General features: G+C 40.3%; 1 protein-coding gene across 8 annotated transcripts in view; it reads right to left on the bottom strand.

The window, feature by feature from the left end:
* Positions 1-22,700, bottom strand: part of PKP4 (plakophilin 4) — a 163,113-nt gene that overhangs the window by 30,724 nt on the left and 109,689 nt on the right. For 4 of the 8 annotated variants that reach the window (XM_034654604.1, XM_034654606.1, XM_034654600.1 and 1 more), the window contains exons 7-10: positions 20,238-20,426; positions 17,828-18,047; positions 10,819-10,951; positions 9,104-9,317 (exon numbers count right to left, since the gene is read on the bottom strand). In XM_034654604.1, the coding sequence (XP_034510495.1) occupies positions 9,104-9,317; positions 10,819-10,951; positions 17,828-18,047; positions 20,238-20,426 (756 nt within the window). The remainder of the gene's footprint in view (positions 1-9,103; positions 9,318-10,818; positions 10,952-17,827; positions 18,048-20,237; positions 20,427-22,700) is intronic. The other 4 variants (XM_034654607.1, XM_034654601.1, XM_034654603.1 and 1 more) reach the window with 2 other exon arrangements.

Raw genomic sequence — 22,700 nt, 5'->3', positions numbered from 1 at the left:
TTTTATAAACCTCTGAGGCTTTCTGTTGGGAAGACAGTAATGTCATGACTCTATGGCTACCACATCTGGTCACAATATGGCCACCTACGTCCCTGTCCACGAGAGCCATGCAGCTCAGGCCTCTCAGATACACGTTCCTTATACCCAAGCACGGAACAGACCTGTGCTGCCCAGTAGAGGAGCTATCCAGACGTGGCTAGTCCGAATTGAGCTGAAAGCTAGAAGTGTAAAATACATAGTGGAGAATGAACTTGGTATGAAAGAAATGAATGTAAAACCTCATATTAATAATTTTTATATTGCTTATAAATCATTTAGAAGAACTGGGTTAAATAAACTACATTTTAAAAATAAATAATACCTGTTTCTTTTTCCTTTTTCATGCGGCTACTAGGAAGTTCAGAATTACGTGTGCCCTACATTATACTTCTATTGGGAAGTGCGGGGAGAGATACTTGTTCACTGCATGCCAGCATCTAAGGGAGACATGGAGGTGAGCCCTCTGCTCTCATAGGCCTTGCCACAAATAGTTACAGCACAAGGCAGCTATGACAAAGCACCCAAGTGTCGGAGGAGCGGCAAGCACAGCCCGCATGTCATTTGTGCCAGGCACGCCACACCCATCATCACGCCCAGCAACAGGTACTTTTATCACTGGGGAAGCTGGTATCTGGAGGCGTGACTTGCCTGGGGCCACAGAGCTGGAAGGAAACAAGTCAATCTTACCCCAGAGCTCAGTCACTCCCAACAACATGCTGCTTCTCCCTGGATGTTTTTCTGCACGTAGGAACCGTCTGGTAGGATTGGGGACCACCACATTCTAAGCTGAAGTGTGAAAGGCAGAAGCTGGGGAGAAGCACTGGGGTAGGAGAAACCCTTCCAGGTGGGCTACAGCCTTGGGGAAGGAGCAGGAGTAGGGGAGCCTCAAGGCTTGGGCTGGCCTAGAAGGGAAGGGCAGGGGCTGCAGACGTGAACTGCCAAGTGGGGAAGTGTGGAAGGCAGGGACAAGTGTGATCCCAGGGATGACCGGAGGGTGGGGGGGGGTTCATGGACCAGGAGGGGCAGAGCCCATGTTCCAGGAATGTGGGAGGAATGTGAAGAGGACCTGAGGAGTGAGGACGAGATGGGAAGGCAGAGAGGAAGGGCAAGTGCTTGTGCCGAGAGTTTGGAGCCCGATGCAAGGTGAGGGTAGCCTCCAAGCTGAGCCCCTGCCTGGCATCTGTGTGAGGATCCGGAGCTGTAACAGGAAGGAGGAAATCAAGGGACAGCAGGAAAAGAGCAGTACAGTGAAGAATGCCTACCATTTGTGGCTTCAGGCAAATCACTCGAGCTTTCCACCAGGACTGGAATGCTGTGAACAAATTATGAAACAGGAATGGAACTGATCTAATGGGAAAGCAATTATTACGGGAGTAGGGCAGAAGTTCTGTTTTCAATCATAGAAAAGCCTTTCTTTGTCTGGCTAAATGCTGAGGAAACAACACTCAAGGCAGTGTACAATTGCTCCCGGGGTTCCTCAGATGCTCCCATCTCAGCAGGGGCTAGCTGAACGGTGACTCCCGGTAGAACGTGCCATCGTGGATTCTCACGGTTTCCTTCTTCCTGCCGCCAGACTAGGCCTGCTTGCTGCCCTTCCTGCAGGCTGGCACAGCAGGCCGCTTAGGTGATGGGCAGTCCAGCTGCCCCAGGGCTGGGTCCCACAGGGAGGCCTGGCCCAGCCAGCTGGGGAGGCCTGGCCTTACTCGCCTGCCCCCTTCCTGTGGTTTCCTGCACACAGCTCATGCATACTCCCTGTCAGGCATGGAAAAGTTCCCTTGGGCCCAGCTATGAGCACAGCGGTCACCGCCTCTGGTTTCAGCAGCAGGAGGGAGAAGGCGCTTAGGTGATGTGGGAGAAGGAATCTTCCCTGGAGGGGGCAGTGTGGAGCCCACGGCCTGGGCTAGCCGCAGAGGCTGCACAGAGTAGGGCTCCAGCCTACATACTGAATTTGAAGGAGATTGCTCCTGCTGGTTAAGTCTTCCCCTGCCAAAGGACACGAGTGACAGATCTTTACAATCTTTAAAGAACATAAGGGTGGGCCTGCGTTTCTGTGATTTTTCAGGTACAAAGGTGGATCACGGCATCTTTGAAAAGATCTATCAATTTCTAGAGATCCGTTTACAGACTCACATTTACATTCCAACATACTCTTCTTTATTTCAGATAATTTGCAACTTCATGGATAGGTGGAGACTATTAACTACATCATGTAGTCACGGAGTCCTCCATACCCTGGAAGGGCATTTCTGCTGAAAGTAATCAGTAATTCAGAAATGCTGACTGAGAACTGCCCATAAGGGATGTAAACGATGGCTCTGTCAGGGAGAGTTTGTAAAAGTGAACAGGTCACACAAAGGGAAATCCTCCCGAGAGAATCCCAGTGATGCTGAGGTGGCAGGGAGGGCAGTGACCCAGCCACCTTGGTTGTTCTTCAAGTTACTGCAGCTTTTGGTGCAGAATTAGGTCATTTACACTACCCTCGAGATGTGCCTGAGAAGTCACTGAAGTTACGTGCTCCACAGCTGACTTTGAAGGGCTCCAGGAATGTGCTTCTTCATGTGGACTAAATCTTCAGCCTCGCTGTCTGGCCCCAGCAGAAGCCCAGAGACAGAAGTACCTCCACTACTAAGCCACGAGAGGTCCTATAGACTTAGAAACTGCAAAGTCCTTGAGGGGCCTGGGCTGGCGTCTCTTGGGCATCTTCTTTTTAGATTTTTGTCATATGCCTTCATCTTTCTCAAATATACTGGCTGTCTAATCTCCCAAGACAGTGTGTCACTATGGGGCCTCTCTTGCACTGGTAAATTCTACCCTGACCAACAGCTGACCACCTGAGTTCTCTAGGGACCTCTGAGACTCCCCATTTGACTGCCTCATTTTGCTTGGCATTTAGAAGCCTACACATAAAATAGAAGGTCATATTCTACTTACAAGGTTGAATCTTTTCATAGTTGGACTATAAATCTTGCAATAGTCACAAGACTAAAATCACATTTCACGTTTTCTAAGCGACCTGACACTTTATGATTAGACCCAATCAGTAGTTTGATGTGAACGTGCTACTGGCCAAGTTCAAACAGATTTCTCTACATTCTCAGGTGAAATTCAGAGAATAAAGGAGATACTGTGTTTTCTTTCTTCTTTTCAGTGGTTATCTGAAAGAATGAAGGGAGGTGACACTGCAAATGGGTAGATACACCCCCAGATTTTGCATGTGCTCAGCACTTGTCAGTGGCCCAGGGATGGGCCAGAGGGGAGGCAGAGGCAGGGAAGGAAGTGCTCTGGCCTGCAAGCCAGGAACCCAACCAGGACTCAATCTCTCTGGACCCCAATTTCTCATTGGCAATACAGGGGGGCAGAACAGAAGATTTCTTTAAGGCACTTTCCACTTCAAAGTTCTGTGACTCTGAATTAGGAGTTGTCTCATTTATGATACACGGTTCTGTCTTATCAATTAAACTTCTTTGTTTGTCATTTTATTTCTTATTATCAATTTTTATGGTTTGAAATGTTCAGTAAATAAGAAAGCACACGATTCTGTTGTTCCTGTTTTATAAAGTGGGGCAAGTGGTGAGGATCCCACTGACGTTGGCTGGGAATTGGGAAGAGATGTTGCTAGATTTCTGAAAATTCCCCATGCAACACCTGATGGCTCTAGTGGTCCACAAAAAGCGGGACAGAAATAGGCCAACTCCTCTCTGGACCAAAGAACAAATCACTTTTTTGAAGGCATAATAATTAGACCAAGGGGACATGTTTAGTAAATTATTTTATCCTGTGACGGCACTTATCAGTCCAAATGGCTGAATGCATATCCACTAAGCTCCTGCTCTTTACAGAACATCCTAGTGTTTGCTCAACTTTAGCCTGGACTGTCTACCCTTTCGTAGTGCAGGACTATCATTTTCTTCTTAATTTTTTACCTAATTAGAAACATGGTGCTAATGATCAGTAAGGGAGCAAACCTAATTTCATATTCTGCATAGTGTTTGAAATACACTGCTAGCATCCAAAAATTCTTAAATAAACAGTGTGGAAATATTTTACTTAGCCATATGGATGAATAATCACTTGCTAAACTGGAAAGAATGTGAATATAGCAGTCATTTAAACAGTCTATTATTCAAGAATGAAGGCCACTTTTTGATATTTAATGGTAGTGTTAATAGGGATAATAGAAGTGTGGTAGTTTTGGGACATCTGGTACATTAAAAGGTAGGCCTCCGGATTCTGTGAAATATCAATTTCAATAGCTTTTAAAAAATGATGCTTTCAGGACGCTCAATAACTCGAAACTCTTATTTCCTGGCTTAGAAACACTATTTAGTTATCTTGAGCAAATGAGTTCCACATATCTTTTCTAGTGACAAGATGTTCCCACTTTCCACCCATAGCGTGTGGCCTAGAAGACATTCATTTTCTAACCCAACCGGGAACAACCATACTTTCATGCAGCTTTCAAGTTTAAGCACAATAAAGGCAGAAAGTGTCTTTGTGACTATAAAAAACAACAACAAAACCCCCCTAAGTACCCATACAGATCAGCAATTATTAAAAGAAAAGCTCATTAGGTTTCAACCTGGAAAATGAAAACACAATGAAGAAAACACAAAAATCCTGTTACATTATTACAGGACCATTTTAATTAACGATGATAGCCATACTGTCTTGAGAAAATACACCTGGCAAAAAACATTTTTCCTTGCAAATAAAGATGTGGCCCAAAATGCAGGTGCTGGGCAATTATTATATTTCAAGCAAAGGTGAGGCATCTTTTTCAAAGATAGCTAAAATTTCTTCATTTATGTATATTAAATGCCAAACTGAAACAAAGGGGACTAGAAAAAATTTAAGTCTTTGGATTAATAACTAGGTTGAATTACTTACTGTTAAGAATAAAATATCTAGTTTCAAAGGGGATAGTAATTTTTTCAGATAATACAGTATTTTGAACACGGGAGTTCATTGTATTTAACATTTCATGATCCTAAATCGACTATAATCCCCACTGAGGAACTCTTACACCATACCTGCAAAGTGCAAACATTGTGCGAGGCCGGCCAGGGCCAGAGCGGTTTGTGGAGACACTGGCAGAACACTGAAATTTGGAAGGACAGTGTTCTGTTTTCAAAGAGGACTTTACAGGAAATGGGCAGCTCGTAGGGCATGCTGAGTGATGTGGTCACAGAGAACCCAGCTGCCCATGTTTGGAGCAGACATGCTATAATGAGAATGGTTCAGACTGGGACACACTTTCCTGGTTAGGAGAGGTCCGGGATGCTGGATTTAGGGCCAACTGGTCTTCTCCTTTAGGGCTATTCCTAGCCAAATGAGCTCCTGAGGGCCCATCTTTCTTGCCTTCTCAAGCCATACTTAGTGTCTTCTTGTTGCTCTCTAGATAACGCTACTGCTCAGTCTTAGCCCCACAAAGCAACGGGTTCCCTGTCTCTGTGGCCCGAGCACATCAAGGGTGGCTACTTTATGTGGAAGCTGTACAGGGGATACACGCATTGGATAGCGGATGCGACAACATTTACTTTGAGGTCCTCTCCAGCCCTGTGATTCTATGGCTCAAAGACGGCTTATTTGACTCGAGGAAAGAATGAATGAAAGAGTGCAAGGATGTCTTGATATTGTCATGCTTTAAAACACATCAGGGACTTGTTATTTTTTAAAAATTACTGAAGAGCATTTAAAGGTGGTAACCACTAAATTCTGGAGCTGAAAAATGTGAACATATAATTTTTCTTGTCTTCATAAATCTTGCTCTATAAATATATGCATACATGCAACACACACACGTAACTATGCTAGATTTACATTATGACTTTGCAGTTTCATATTAGCTGGATAATGTTTATATACAAATCAAACTGAGGCTGACATTTAGCATTTGGGAGCTGGAAATTCACTTCTTAAGTCCTCTGGACCAACTCCTTTATATAAGTCAACTGAGTGAAGTGTTCACAAACTGACCACTCCCATTCCAAAGCAAAGACAACTTCTGAAGCGAATGTGTTGTAAGCAATCAGCTCTTGTATCAGTATAAATTATTAGGAGTAAAAGTACAGAGTTATAAAGCAATTCTTAATTTTTCCTCTCCTACAAGTATGGACAAAAATACTTCTTAAAGCTTAAAAGCTACTGGCAGTTGTTTCAAAAAAAAAAAAATCAGAGGTTGTTGCTGGTTTTACATTGGAAGCAATATATCTATTGGAGGAATAGGCCTTTTTGAATTAGTAAACACTCATATCCTCCTTTCAAGGCTAGAGCCTACGTCTGAAAACATCTTGTGTTCTCAGCAGCTAATACTGCATCCACACAGAAATAGTGGAACATGGAGGGACGTCTCTGAATTAGCACTTAGAGCCAGAGTATGCACCAGGTGAATTAGTACCTAAAAGCTCTGAGTAGTAAAGTCCGGCTCTACTTCAAATAAATTGGATTTATTCTCAAGTGAAAAAGAAATCACCAAACTTTCATGTACTTGCTTCTTGTTTATGACTAAATCTTACAAATTCCTTGAGCTTAGCTCAGGACAGGTACTGTAACCATTTCACCCAAGCATAAAGCCTCAGAAACAAAAATCCAGCCAAGACTTATCCCTTCTGTGACAAATTATGACAGAAGAGAAAAAAACTGCACATTTATCGTGACTAGTTAATCAAAAGAGAACCAAATCTGAGTAGAAGCTGTGCTTTTAACATCAGGATATCCACAGATCACCACTGGACTCACAGGGAGCCCACACACGTTAGTCTGGAGGCTCGCTGGCTGCACAGGTGTTACTGGGAGAAAGTATTTAGACAATTGCACAGGAAGTTCATAGTGATGGGGAAAAAACACCAGACAAGGAAAGAAAGCACTCATATGCTGCAAACATGCTGTCTCCTCTAAACATCTCTGAGAGCTTAATGCTAATTTTGGGGCATAATCACAGTGATTGTGTTGACTTCTAGAATGGCTATGTCTATATTCTTCCTTTTTCCTTAATTCTATTTAGATTGTCCTGATTTTAATTTTATACACATATGCCATACATATGTAAGTGTAAATAATTTATTTTTTTGGTGTGAGGGGGGGTTTGCTGCCTCCAAAGCATTTGAAAAAGAGAATATACTAATAAATCAATATGTAATTAGATATGTTAAAGCATTATTCAAACTACGTTAAGGCAGGCAGTCCATTCCAGAGTTTAGGATTATACATAAAGTATATTCTACTTTTATTATGTAAATTTCATATCAATATTATTTGGAGTACAGGGTACTGTATTTTGAACATATTAATATCTTATAAGAAAGCTGACTCCCCTTAAACATTAGATTCATGATGGTTTGCTACATTCCCAAGTGTTACTGAATTATATCTGTCAGAACCTACAGCTTTAATTTCATAGTGGAAGTGAGTGGAGAATGGGATTAATTTTTTTTAAAAATGCTGTTAGAAAATTTTAAATTAAATATCTTGAGCATGAAAAATGGCATAGCAAATATAAAACACCCAGGTAACTACTATCAAGTTTTGTTAAATATTAATATTTTGTCTTATTTGTTTCAGGTTTCTTTTTCTTTTTAAAGAAACAGAGCTGGATGATAGCCCCCAATCCCATTTTCTCCATCTGCATCCCCTAGAGGCAACTACTATCCTTAACCTAGCTTCTGTCATGCCAATGAAAAATTTTAACTTCACTGAATGTGTGTATATCAAAAAATGTATAGACTCAACCTGCATATTATGAAACTTTATACCAATAGTATCATGCTGTGCTTATTATACTGCCAGTGTTTCTGGATAGTTACCTATGTTGCCATAGATAGCTTAACACACTTGTTTTAACTCTTGTCTGTGGTTTTGCTCTGTGAATGTTCTGCCCTTTATTTAACCATTTTCCTACCAGTCAATACTCAGTATTTCCCCCTAATTTTCTATTATAAATAATGCTGTCATTAATTTGCCCTGCTGCAGAATTGTTCTTTCGTCTGGACCTCAAGAACCTTTGAATCCAGCTGACAGTGCTGCAACGTCCGGTCTCTCAAGACAAAACATCACTCACTTCCTCCTGTTCTCTCACGCCCCACATTGGACCATTGTGCCCTCGCCGTGAAATGTCTCTCTCACTGTTCCCTCTTTTCAACCGCCCACCCCTTGCTTCTATCACCGATGCAGCTCAAGCTATGACCACTAGGTTCCAGGCCTCCCAGACACCAGACCCATCTACTTCAAATCAATCCTGTGCCCTGTGTCTGCTGGAAAAATGCACTTAAAGGCCCAAACCACCCACACCATGCCCTACAATCACCTCCACTGTGTATGGGACACAAGTTCCTCATAAAAGTTCCCCAAACCAGGCCTGCATTTCTCTTTGGCCTTGTCTTCCTTCAGCATGCCTCTCAGGCTGGACACTCCGACCCCCTATTCTGTGCTGTCTCCGAGCTTCTGCCTGTGACCGGAAGTATCTCCCCAGCCAATGCCTCCTCATTGTTTAAGACAGTTTTGGTTTCACATCAACCAGGGAACTTCCCTAGCCATCCTCTGTGCCCCCGTGCAGCCTCCACTGCGTCCTGGCACTTGCCACATTTCACTGACATCTCGAGAACCACTTGTGTTTCTCCTGAGAAGGAGGGCAGGGACTGAGTTCTATTCACCTGCACATCTCCGGGACCTAGGAAAGCATCGGATGTACTAATGGGCATTTAGACCCTGGCTGAACTGAAGTGGAAGGTATTTTTCTTTCATAATACAGGAGAGCCAGTCTGTTGAAAACAAGCAGATTTACTATGGAATACATAATTAAAAAAAAAGACGTATTCAGTCCTCTATGTACAAGACATCCATTAGCTGATATTTACTCATTAAAGTACAATAACTGATACTAGTCAAGACGAGCCCGTACCACTGCACCTGAACCATTAGATCAGATTCAGCCTTTGTCACAGTCGTGAGCATGACACCATGATCTCATACCTAGAACCTCCCACTTCTTCACAGTGCCACTGTACAAAGGCATCGTCTACATGGTTTTCCACGTTTACTCCAGGACAAGATCACATTGTTTACCCACCTGTAACAAGCTCCCTTACTTCTGCATCAATAGATTTTCTTAACAGTCGCAACAAGGCAGGTATCCCACCAACATTCTTCATTGCTATTTTATTTTCATCTGTAGACTTGCCAAAAACAAGGTTTCGGAGGGCACCACAAGCATTCTTCTGAACTTCCAAAACTCTGTGGTCCAAAAGGTCAACCAGATGCTTGATTCCCCCTAACCTACACACCTAGAATGAAAAATATTAGGTACCAGGCCTAAGTGACATGATTCATCAGTGATCAAACAAGTCTGTTATGGAAAAATCATGGTAAATGGACAACTCCAGATCATTTCAAAAGGTTGCTTTTTATTCTAAATAACACATCTTTTATAAACATTAAGGGCACTCTCCAAGATTAGGCTCTTTTCCTGGGTTTGGCTTAAAAAAAGGAAAGGAGAAGTAGGTGTTTTAATGGCCATGTGCAGCTAGCACAATCCTACTCCAACCTCCTAAACTCACAGAAGGATTATGCTTACACTTCTTTTTTTTTTTTTTTAAAGTTTTTTTTTTTTTTTTAAGATTTTTTTTTTTTTATTCGACAGAGATAGAGACAGCCAGCGAGAGAGGGAACACAAGCAGGGGGAGTGGGAGAGGAAGAAGGAGGCTCATAGCGGAGGAGCCTGATGTGGGGCTTGATCCCATAACGCCGGGATCACGCCCTGAGCCGAAGGCAGACGCCCAACCGCTATGCCACCCAGGTGCCCCTATGCTTACACTTCTGAGCACAATGAGCAAATACACAGATGCAACAAAGCTGTAAGCAGGATCAGAGGTAACATATGGGAAAGGATTTTTGACTGAAGTCACTTGGTTTACACGATTGTTTCTCTAGACTACTTTCCCTAATCTTCCACTTGTCAATTAATTAGCACATTACGTAAATATTTCTGGGCTCTATTTCCTTCATCCACCCTTAGCTCAGCAATGGGTATGTTGTTTTGCACTGTGGTTGATGAAAAACACTTAGGTTCCATATGCCGTTCCAGGGGGGAAAATGCCAAGACGTTAAAAAAAAGAATCTGTCATAGGACAACAGTCGATAACCAGTGACCCACTGTATTTCTGTAAATGCCAAAAAAACTTTAAAATTTCAAATAAAATACTCACATAGGTTCAGTATTAGTAATGGTTATAAATTCTCTGTAACATGTGTTAATTGTATGTTGGCACCAATCTTGACTAGAACGAGGTTAAATTGATTTCTGCGTCATGTTTTGTAAATAAGCTAATAGTGGACACATGATTTGAAAATGCTAATAGGGGCGCCTGGGTGGCACAGCGGTTAAGCGTCTGCCTTCGGCTCAGGGCGTGATCCCGGCGTTATGGGTTCGAGCCCCACATCAGGCTCCTCTGCTATGAGCCTGCTTCTTCCTCTCCCACTCCCCCTGCTTGTGTTCCCTGTCTCGCTAGCTGTCTCTATCTCTGTCAAATAAATAAATAAAATCTTAAAAAAAAAAAGAAAAAGAAAAAGAAAATGCTAATAGCACTCCAAGGGGTATACTCATCCTGGTTTCTCCTGAGAAATACTGAAATGCATGGTTAAGAAGTAAAGGGGTATCTGATACCAAAATATCCCTTTGAAAGGACCTCTGCATTGCATCTGGTAATTTCTAAAGCACACAGGCATGTGACTGCTCAACGGAAAGGGACTGCGATCCGGGGGCCTGCCCGGCGCTGGGGGCTGTACCTCCATTTTCACTTTGTTGTCACCGAAGCACAGGTGCTGCAGGTAGGCGGCTGCATTCGCCTGGACCGACGGGAACTGGTGCTGCAGCATGTGGATGACTTCAGGCAGCTCCGGGTCACGCCAGGCGAACTCCCTGCGTGAGACAAATACGGCTTCAAAAAAGGAAGGGCAATGTTTTAACAATGCGCTGAACGAAGCACTTGTCATTAGAAAAAAAGCTTGGCTGAGGCCAGAACTGGAAGTTACCAGACTCCTAAAATAGATAAATGTGAGGAACCTTCCCCCCGATCAACACACGCAGAGGGCCGGATGCTTCGGATCTTAAAGAAATCACGATAAACAGATGCACTGAAAGAGTCAAGAGAACAAAGGAAGTTCTTAATAAGAAAAACTTTTCCATCCTCATTTTCCTCTTCAATTCTAATTTTATGCCCTTCTACCTATGTCAGAAATTTGCAGGTACGTGGCTCAGGCAAACAAGTGCACTTTAGTCAGGTGAGAAGTCATGCCTGAGCAGAGAGAAAGAAAGGCTGGTGGGAACAGGCAGATCTGGTGTCAGCCTGGAATTTGCAAATAATGTGGGCCCGAAAACTTTTAAGAAACTTACTATGTATGGTTGCTCTTGATTATATGATAGAAACACAGAAAATTATAAAAACATATTTAATCAATAATCTTATACCGAGAAAAAAACTGTTGACATTTCCTGCTGATCTTTTTTTTCTATCATGTGTGCAAATGTGCACGTGGGGTATATAGAACTTTTTTTCAGAGAACTGGATCATATTAAATAGCTCTTAATATTTCATGAGTACTTATTCGTTTATTCTTATTGCAACCACACAGATAATGGAGGGAGACACGCTAAGCAACTTGCCTAAAGTCACTCAGCTAGTCAACAGCAGAGCAGTCTGCTTTCAGAGTTTGTACCAGTAACCCCTACGCTGTCCCCACTTCTTGTGTAAGGAGTACACAATCATACTAAGATCATACACTTTTATACTCTGCCTTTTCAGGTAACATCACACTGTGAGCAACTGATTGGCTCACTGTTTGGGATCCTTGTTAAATGTGAATATATGCTTATATCATATGGAGACCAACTTCTTTTTTTTTTTTTTTTTAAAGATTTTATTTATTTATTAGACAGAAATAGAGACAGCCAGCGAGAGAGGAAACACAAGCAGGGGGAGTGGGAGAGGAAGAAGTAGGCTCGCAGCAGAGGAGCCTGATGTGGGGCTCGATCCCATAACGCCAGGATCACGCCCTGAGCTGAAGGCAGATGCTTAACCGCTGTGCCACCCAGGCGCCCCTGGAGACCAACTTCTTAGAAACAGTTCACAAAACAACGAATTTGCAGACTTTGACTACAGGATGAACTATTACAAAAAAATGAATACTGAATAAACCTTAAAAAACCCTTTAAATTAGCAACCTAGTGATACTTCTACTGTCCAGTTTGTAAAGGCCTAGAGTCTCTCTTGGTCTGGGAAGGCTCCATGCATTAACTTGCTTGTCCACTACAAAGGGGTAACCTATACCTGCACACACATACATACCCATTCAAATGAGCAGTGACTCCTTCCTATGCTGCACGTGCCATAGCAGGTGCTACACAGATACAAGCATTGGTTTCACGTACAGAATCTTTACGTCCAACTCAGAAGTTTAGTCTTAATATCAGCACCAGGAATTATTTATTGAGTTTACCTGCTTCAGGCATTGTGTCATGAGCTTTACATGCATTACCTCATTTACGTTGACTTGCCCCATGAGGTAGGCACTATTAAATAACCTTTAATAGAGACAAGGAACTGGGATTAGTAATTAAGTGACTGGAGGTGGGTGAGACCCAGGTAGTCTATATGTTTCCCCAACACATAAGGCACAGAAGGCAGAGGTTTTGAGGCAGAACAGTGAGAGAATGCAAGGATTTATAAGGTCACATCTATAAAGAAGATAACTCTGGTGGCCAAGTACAGAATGGATTAGAATTCAAAAAGACTGGTGACAAAAAGACTATCCACTATTTTCTCAAAGCAAAATAGAGCCATCCTTGATTTCTCTCGTTCCTAAATCCTTCTTAATCAACCTATCAGCAAGCTTTGTTTACTGTCTCTATAACATTTCATATAAACCCAACCCACCCCTTCTATCTTGCCTGGCCTGTCTAACAGCCTCCTATACGCTCTCTCCACTTCAAATATCAACCCTTCACCCCATCCACTCTTTGCACAGCAGCCAGATCATTTTTGGAAAACTGAAGCCAAGGGTGAGATGGTGATTTCTGGCTTAGGGGACAGACTGGTTGAGAATAGCATTAATAAACATGAAGAATACCACAAACGCCAAGAGAGGCAGGCTAACACAGCAGGAAAAAAACACAGAATCTGGAGTTAGATTGCCCATGTTGAAGTTCCAGGTCTTTTATTTACTATGTGATTTTGAAAACTACTTAATTACTTGGAGTGTTATTTTCCCCACCTGTATAACAGGAACAATAAAACTATCATCTCTACCTTCCTCTTAGATTGGCTGTGATGATTAAATTGTGATGATGTATATTAAATGTATATTAAAATATTTTATATACTTTGAAATAATATTGATATGGATGTTTTATTAATATTTGTCAGCCCTAAAAAAGGAACTTTTCTAAATACGGTCACCATTTTATGCACTGTTAACTATGTTAACTATTTCTGGTCAAAATCCGTCCAAAGCCTGTTATGTAAATCTACGCTGTAATTAACAGAGTGCAAGGAGTATGACTTCATCTTTCCTTGATGACTCACAATCATTATGAATACACATTTTTCTCCTCTTTAAATGGCACAGATATGGTCAGCTTTCCTGGTATCCTTGGGTACTATGAGGGCCAGACAATACAAAGGGGGAGCTCCAGCTAGAGATGAGCAGTTAGGCTTGGTTGGCATCAATCCCAATCCTGATTTTCAGCAGAAATTTACCCTGAAAAGACTGCTATCATTTCATGGGCTGGCTGGATGGCATCAATGCCTACTAGGATTTGCATCATTAAAACCTAAGCCCAGCCCGTGAGGTGATGAGCACTGGGTGTTACACGCAACTAATGAATCGTTGAGCACTACATCAAAAGCTAATGATGTACGATATGCTGGCTAACTGAAAAAAAAATAAATTAAATTAAAAAAAACAAAAACAAAAAAACACCTAAGCCCAGACTTCTGTTTTCAGCCATGATAGAATAACTGGTACTTCCACAAAACAAAACTATATGACCAGACTAAATGTAGGAAGGAACTGTTTTTAGTTCGGACAATGGATAACATATGAATGTAATCCTTGAGAGACAGGAATCATCATAGGAGGCCCATATTCCCTGGCTTTCTGCCTGACGGCATTTTTTTGAATCACGACATAGGAAGCTGAGTCCATGAAGTAAAGCAATGGACTTAGTGAACTGAGGGCGAGAGACCAGAATTTGGGGATGCCAAAGCGGTTAGGAATTGTGTCACAGGGTACCAGAGAGGAGAAAACCATGCAGAGGAGATTCTATGAGTCTATAGGAGGATTACTCACAAGTCCTTAATTGAGTGCAGGGCTGTACAGGTCCATGACACACGTACAGGTCAATGGAGTAGCTGTTGCAGGACAGAGCTGAGCATATGCTGTGTGATGCTGGACCTCCAGCCCAGTCAGAGAGCAAACCTCATTGAGCACTCCAAGATTTAGTCTCCACAAAGAACTATGCCACAGTGTAGAGGAATACACTAGGAGTAAAACAAACCTGAAACAGACCCATCCTAGAAGAACAAAGCCAATCCTGACAGGATCAAAAGCATCTGTCAGTAATTTACTTATCTGCCACAACAAAACTCAGAACCCTCACAGGAGACAACAGAATGCAGAGTTCCTACAATGGATCATCCACTATAGTTAGCATATGATGTAAAACTGCTACGCGTAAAAGGAAACAGGAAAATGCGACCTATAAAGATGTAAAAAAAACCAAACAAACCAAAAACAAAACACCCAAATAACACAAACAGACCCATAGAAAACCCAGATATTGGAATTATCAGAGGAGGACTCTGAAAGGTCATTATAGATGTGCTCAAAAAAATAAAGGAGAAGATGCATATAGGGAATGAATAGATGAAGAATGTCTTCTGACACATGGAAACTATAAAAAAAACCCCCACCAAATTCAAGTATCTGAAATAAACAATTCACTGGATGGGCTTACCACAGATTGTGGAGACTACAGAAGACAGTAAATACGAAGACAGATCAATAAAAAATACCAATATGAAAAACACAGAGAAAAAAAAGATTTTAAAATACAAACATAGCCTTAGTAACATGTAGGATAATGTCAACTTAGACCAGAAGGAGAGGAGAATGAGTTTGGAATAGAAAAAAATATTTAAAGCAATAATAGTTAAAAATGTCCCAGTTTTGGTAAAAATCACCAACCAACATTCAGAGACTCTCACGAATCCCAAGAAGGTTAAATGTAAAAAACAAAAACAAAAACAAAAAACCAAAAAAACAAAACAAAAAAACAACGAAAAAAACCCAAACATACCTAGGCCTGTCATAGTAAAATTGCTGGAAGTCAAAGACAAAGAGAAAAACTTGAAAGGTAGCCAGTGAGAAGTTATATTACATAATAAGAATGATGATTTCTCATCAGAAACAATGGAGGTCTGAAGACAATGAGTGACATTTTTTAAAGCGCTGAAAGGAAAAACCCATACCTATCAATCCTGAATTTTATATCTAGCAAAAATATCCTTTAAAAATGAATTAAATAAAAACGTTTTCAGATAAATTAAAGCTGAGAGAATGTTGCTGGCAGACATGCAACACAAGAAAGGCTTAAAGGACGGGTTAGGTTGAAGGGAAACAGGTCAAGATGGAAACCTGAATTTATAGTAAGAACATATAGGAAGAGAACTATATGTGGTAAACATGAAGTGAATATAAAGATCATTGTTTCTTACTTCTCTTAATTTCTGTAAAAGATAATTGAATATTTACAGTAAAAGTAGTAACACTATATTATGGGTTTTATTATGGATGTAGATGTAAACTATTTGACAATATAGAGGTCAAAGGGATAGTAAATGGAATTCTTTTACACAGATTAGGCCATACTCAAAAGGAACACCATGAACGTTCTTATTCTTTATGTCACTATCACTTTCCATAGGAGGTACTTTTGTTACTCCTTCTAAGATGTGTCACTTATACTACTAATAAACTTTGCTTCTGCACTAGACAACACAAATTTCCATTTATATACAAAACATCAATAACTGCTTCAGTCTTACAAGAAAATTTTCAGGCTAATTATAATGCAGAATTAATGGTAAAGAACGTGGGCTTAGAAGTGAATAAAAATATTACCTCAAGTTTGATATTTTCAAAACTAAAAATTAAAAGCTGTCATGAGCTTTTTATTTTGGTTTGAATATTTAAACTTCAGATTCACCTGGATTCCAGTTCTGTCTAAAATAAATGCACTTATTATTATAAAATAATCATTTATTCATCTTACAAAATGCATTATCAGTGAAGTTTCACATAATCAAAGCTAGCCATAACAGTTTTATGCATTAGACTACAAAATTATCATACTATGAATAGCTAAAGTATATTATCATACATGAAATCCTTATTTATAGTGAATCAACTCATATCCGAGGTCAAAACTGAAGTCTTCAGGGACATATATTAAGCTCAAAGCTCTAATCACACTTCACTGTCTTTCTGGATAGCTATTCTTTTCTCTGCAGGTTCAGCCGAGGTCTGGTCTAAATTGCCTATAATTTCAAACCCTTTTGGGAATTTCTGCATCTATTAGGGTGCCTTAGTATTTTGTCATTTTGAGGTTTTAAAAATGAAATCACATAAAAGTATTTTTATACTGGAGGTACTAGAAGACAAATTATTTAAAAACCCTTGAAATGGCAAGAACATGGAGTAGCAGAACCAAATGAATGTATGAACTATGAAGAACTTTAGGCAAAAGAGTGACTAGGTGGAATGGTTTTACTGAAGCAGTGGGCTTCCCATTCAACTCAAAAGCACTTTTATTTTGTTTTAATGAGCAAAATCTCACTCATGTTTTTAATTCACATTCATTAGAATAAGTTGGTAGGTTGCTAAAAATGAATTGATAATTATAACAATTTTCTAGTAAAACAACGATTTGTAGGCAAAGAGTGAATGAAATCTTGCTAATATATGACTTCATATAATACTCGAGTAAGCTGCTTAAAATTTAGCAATAATTCCACTCTTTCAGAAATTAAAATTCTCTTTCAGTTCGTATCTTTTTTATTTCCTGAATATTTCAAATAGCTTTCATTACTGATGAGGCTATTTTTCAAAATTAATCAATGACTCATACTTATCTTAATAAAACATGCTTTCTACATGGCCAAATAAAAGTAAAAACAGTAAAAGTAAAAACATGTATTATTGGCCAAATATTTTTTGCTTATGAAATATGAGAATTTCTTGTAAACTATTTTCTCCTAAATGGCAGAAGTTAATAGTTAATAAAAGCACAACACAGCATTGACCAGTAGGATTAAAAATGTACACAACACTGGTCTTTTCCAGTTTAAAACGCCATATATTTTTTCTGAAGCCCTCATCTCAAGAGTCAGTCAGGATACAGATAAAGGGTTGAAATGATCCTTTAAAATCTTTTGTATAATTCAGACTAAGAGGCTATCCCAGGGAGTTGTCTTGCCGAAGTATGCCAGCGATGAATGCTGCAGATACTCACGCAGACCTGTGCCTTCTCTAACTCATTATTAAAGCATTGAAAGAAGGAATCTACCTTTAAAATGAAATTAACCTCAATGACCAACAGTGCTAAAATAAAACTGGAAATACTAGAGATAAGGAGTTAACTGATACTATAATAGACTTGGCAACTTGAAAAAAAGCCCTAAGGAACGTTGATGCCTGTAATACGGTAGCATTCTGGAGACTCATGACCAGTACTTGCCTCGGGTCTTTCTGAATGCTGTCTATTGACGGGGATCTTGTGGTACCATCATCAGCTGGCACTGCGTGCTGAAGCCTGTTATAATTGCACTCTTGCACTCGGTACTGTATTGGCCTGTAGGGTTCCGCGTAGGTAGCTGTTGTGTTCAGAGCATAATTATTTCTTTGGTATGTAAGGGTGCTTCGTTGGCTGGATGTCCTTTGCAGATTTCCAACACCTACTAGAATATCAACATGTTAAAAATGATGAGTATATTCTCCACAAGGTGATACTTTTCAAAGTAAAACTATTTTTTTTTAAAGATTTTTATTATTTTTATTATTTTTTATTTATTTGACAGAGACAGAGACAGCCAGCAAGAGAGGGGACACAAGCAGGGGGAGTGGGAGAGGAAGAAGCAGGCTCATAGCGGAAGAGCCTGATGTGGGGCTCGATCCCATAACGCAAGGATCACGCCCTGAGCCGAAGGCAGACGCTTAACCGTTGTGCCACCCAGGCGCCCCAAAGTAAAACTACTTTTAAGAAGGGTTATAGTTTTTAACAATTACATAAATTGCTTTATAGATTTTACCAGTATTACCAATTTAGATTTTACCAATCTAGCTCATTAGTGCTAAAAAAGGCACTTAGGTTTTTAATATACACAAACAATATGTCAATTTTATTAGCAGAAAAGAGCAAAAATAAAACTATAAATCTTCTTACATGATTGAGCTTACTATGTTTATTAAGATTTAGTAACAAAAGTACAAGGGAAATATAGAAAAGAAACTAATTTGAGAAATAAATGGTAAAATGTCATAATTTCACTTTAGGAATATAAAACAATTATTCAAATCTGTAGATAATCGAGATCATCAAACGTCGAAAACGTAGCATACACAGGTTACTTATTTTGATATGCATTTTATTTATAGACCTTTGGATTTTGTTAATACTGGAAAATTTACTTCATGAGAAGGAAGACTGATGTATCACATTCTTCTACAGCTACTCCCCTGAATTTTTGCGTGATGGTATGTATAAAGGTACTGTACACTGTATGTAATAGTTCTTTCTTAATTATTGCAGAAGGTATCTCTCCAATGACCACAGACATATTCTTTCCACAATGAAATGATTTTAATAACACTATTTATTTCTTAAGCCTATGAAAGAAATTCCTTGGGAGTTTTCTTCTACTTGCTTGATAGGATGCTGAATTACCAATCACTTAATAAAGCCAATTAGATCTTAAAAAAAAATTCCTCAATTTACAGAACATAACAAGTGCAATATTTCTTCACTGATATCTATTAAAAATTGGTACACTTTATTAGAAGAAAAATCCTGCAGCAGACCAAGTTATCAGTGTTTGGCAAAGAGTCAATTCAGATATAGTCTCCTCTCTCCTGGTGTTCTGGGAGGTATGCCTCCCAGAGCTATGCCTTTATGGGGTTATCACTGTAGGCATGTTAATAAATCTGTCCTATCTCCTTTGCTTTTTAAAGATTTTATTTATTTATTTGAGAGAGAGAGAGCGTGCAGGGGGAAGAGCAGAGGGAGAGAATCTCCAGCAGACTCTGAGCTGAGTGTGGAGCCGTATGAGGGGCTTGATCCCACAACCCTGAGATCATGACCTGAGCTGAAACCATGAGTGGGATGCTCAACCAATGGAGCTATCCAGGCACCCCTGTACCGCCTCTTAAAAAAAAAAAAAAAAAAAAAAAAAGAAGGGCCTCTTGGGATTCCATGAGCCAGACCCGCAGCCCAGTCTGGCAGCTCACATGGCCATGGGCTATAGCTTCTGCTCTATCAGCCACCATAGTGTGGCATAATGTGAGAGTGGGGGTGCAAGGGTGCGATGAAATAGCTCCCTATTTTTATAAATGCAGTTATTGTATTCTGTCCCAGACTGGGTCCATCATAAGGAATATTATTTCACATTCTACACTTAGACATTCGGAGGAAATCTAGCATCTAAAAAGAAGTAATATGAAATGCACTTGGGCTGCATACATGCTAAATCAAAGATAGGCAAATAACTCATAAAGGGATCTTCTCTAAATACACATTCCAGGCAACAAAAATCACAAAGGAATATTCCAACAAAGGTTTTCCTTTCTATATCTGCTATGTTTTGAACCCAAGGAGAGTCAGATTTATAGCTCTACAAACTTATTTGTGAATTAACAGTATAATCACCATGTTCATTGATTAGATTAAACTAAGGTTAAAAAACATATCACCTATAAATAGGTACAACACGAACTTCTGTTTTACTGTTTATCGATCAGTTGTCACAGCTGCTTATCTGACAACCAAATGGGCAACATGATTTCATTAGTAAGGGGCACCCAATCTGAATAAAAATCTTCCTGTTCTTGGGCCCGTGCATTTGGGAACTGAGCTGAACCGCGCTGAGGCCCACCTGAGCCTGTGCGGTACAGTGCTGTCTGTGATCCTTGGAGCTCCACGGTCCCATGGTTTGGGCTGCGGTACACTGGGCTGTAATAGGTCCTCCCCTCATATATAGGAGTGATGTGCAAGTCAGGAGACACAGCTGAACGAAGGTCTTGCCCAAGCTGGCTGTGCTGACTAGCATAGGAACTCCGTAAGCCTAGAGGCAGGAAAATGACATCATTAAGAAATTGAGAAAACTGTGGTGAGGTTAAAAGCCTTAATAAGACCTGACCAACAGGACCAAATGTTAAGTCTAAACACCAAACCTATTGAGTTTTACAAAAGGAGGATGCCAGATATGAAAAGGATACCATGTACATTTTTAGAGGCAAACTTTCTCTGGCAGTCAGATAAAGGTAAATTCTGTAAGAAAAAATAAGAAATTATTAGATGGTTTGATACTCAGAAATTCATTCCCCAACTGTAAGCTATTTTATCAGGGTGACCAAAAAGAGAATGCCCTCTTCTACTGTTACACAATTTTCATTGTTAAAACGTAAGAGCAGTGGTTCATGCCTTTCTCTTTGCTGCTCTACAGAACTGGACTACCAGCTCTTTGCGGGCAGGGCCCACTATGTCCCACACCTCTTAAATCTCAACACCTAAGACAATGTCTACATAATAGTGCTTAGTAAAGGCTGATGTTCGAGAACACTTTTGAAATATGTCTCTCAATTCACCCATGATTTTTACAGGAAAACATAAAATTTTATGTTACAAAATTAAGAATATTATCAGTGAACTAAGAACATTTGTTAAGTATTATGAGGTATTATACTACAATTTGTTGTTACTGTATTTTTCCTTTTTTTTTTTTAACATAGTTGCTTTTGCAGGAACCCACATGCAAGCTTCTTGTTTACCTTCCTTCTAGTGCAAAGGAAAAGTACAAAGTTAGTACATTAGCATGAAATCATTTGAAATATTCTTTCATCCAAATTGCTAGTAACTAGAAAGTCAACATTTTTAAAATGGGACTTGTGATAAAAAAGTACATTTTAGGGGCGCCTGGGTGGCACGGCGGTTAAGTGTCTGCCTTCGGCTCAGGGCGTGATCCCGGCTTTATGGGATCGAGCCCCACATCAGGCTCCTCCGCTATGAGCCTGCTTCTTCCTCTCCCACTCCCCCTGCTTGTGTTCCCTCTCTCCTGGCTGTCTCTATCTCTGTCAAATAAGTAAATAAAATCTTTAAAAAAAAAAAAGTACATTTTAAACCCAAACATTTTATTTTCCTAAAGAAAGTGAATTAGTACATTCAATATTATGATGCTCTGAAGTTTGTGATTTGTCATTATTAGTAAGTAAAATCTCTCACTTGGTAAGAATAAGGTTACAGTTCCAAATTTGAGCAAGAGAAAGCACAAACATATCTGACGTCAGCACTTACTTGCTTTTTAAAAGACTGCAAATAATTAACACAGAACTAATTACAGAAAGATAGGATCATTCACCTCCTATTAGCTCAGTTAATCATATCAGAACTAAAAACAAATGGGCCTGAACGTGAGTGATACTGTTGCTTACTGAGGAGTGGCAAGAAAGCTTAATACATAGAGCGTAGAGCGTCTGAGATGAATGATTACCTACCCTGGACAGCAATGTAACATGGAAAGAAACTAAATGAACCAATGTGGGTTTTGGCTACCGGCTCTCCACTTGCTAAAATGAAGACCATACAATCGGGAGATTATCTGGCCAAACCTCATTTCAAAACCAAGGAAACTGAGAGCCCCAAAAGAAATGTGATTCATCCCCATCAGAGAACTGCTTCCTGGCAGGGCTGAAAGGAAACACCGACACTGGACACAGCTAACCCTCAAGGTTCAAGGAGACATGATGTGAGAAAACTTGAACTTGGCAAAGCCCTCCATGAGCAGAGAATTAAAGGGCCAGGTCAGCCCACCAGGAAGACATGGAAGCCAATATAACTCTAAAGATGATATTATGATCGTTACTGTAAAGTTTTCATTTGGGGATTTCCGCTTTTTATTCACTTGGCGATTTCTCACTCCTCTTAGCAGGGGAAAGCTCTGTTTCTCTATGGAACCCAGGAGTATTCTGAATAAAGGTGCAGGCATTGTATTTGTTAATGGTGATATAAAGTGGGCAGGTAAATGGACCTGGTCCTTGGTAATCTTTTCAACACAAGGTACTATGTTAACACTCGGCAGAGCCACAAACACTCGTCATTTGCTGTGGGAGTCTGTAGATCACTCAACACCTGGGCACCGCAAGCCGAGCGCCGGATGCTCCTGAAGTCAACTGAGCCGCCGTGCCGCCCACCACCCGCCACGGTCTTGTGAAGTAAGACCAGAGCGTTCTGCAGCATTCTCAGAATGTCACAGTCCCCTGTGCAAGGATCCGGCTAGATTCTTCACTGGAAACCATGCAGGATAGGATTTATAAATATTCGTACATATTTACTATAATTT

This window comes from Ailuropoda melanoleuca, chromosome 2, assembly GCF_002007445.2.
Source record: "Ailuropoda melanoleuca isolate Jingjing chromosome 2, ASM200744v2, whole genome shotgun sequence".
Lineage (NCBI taxonomy): Eukaryota > Metazoa > Chordata > Mammalia > Carnivora > Ursidae > Ailuropoda > Ailuropoda melanoleuca.
Note: the sequence above shows the minus strand (reverse complement) of the source record. Positions and strands in the feature narration are given on the sequence as shown.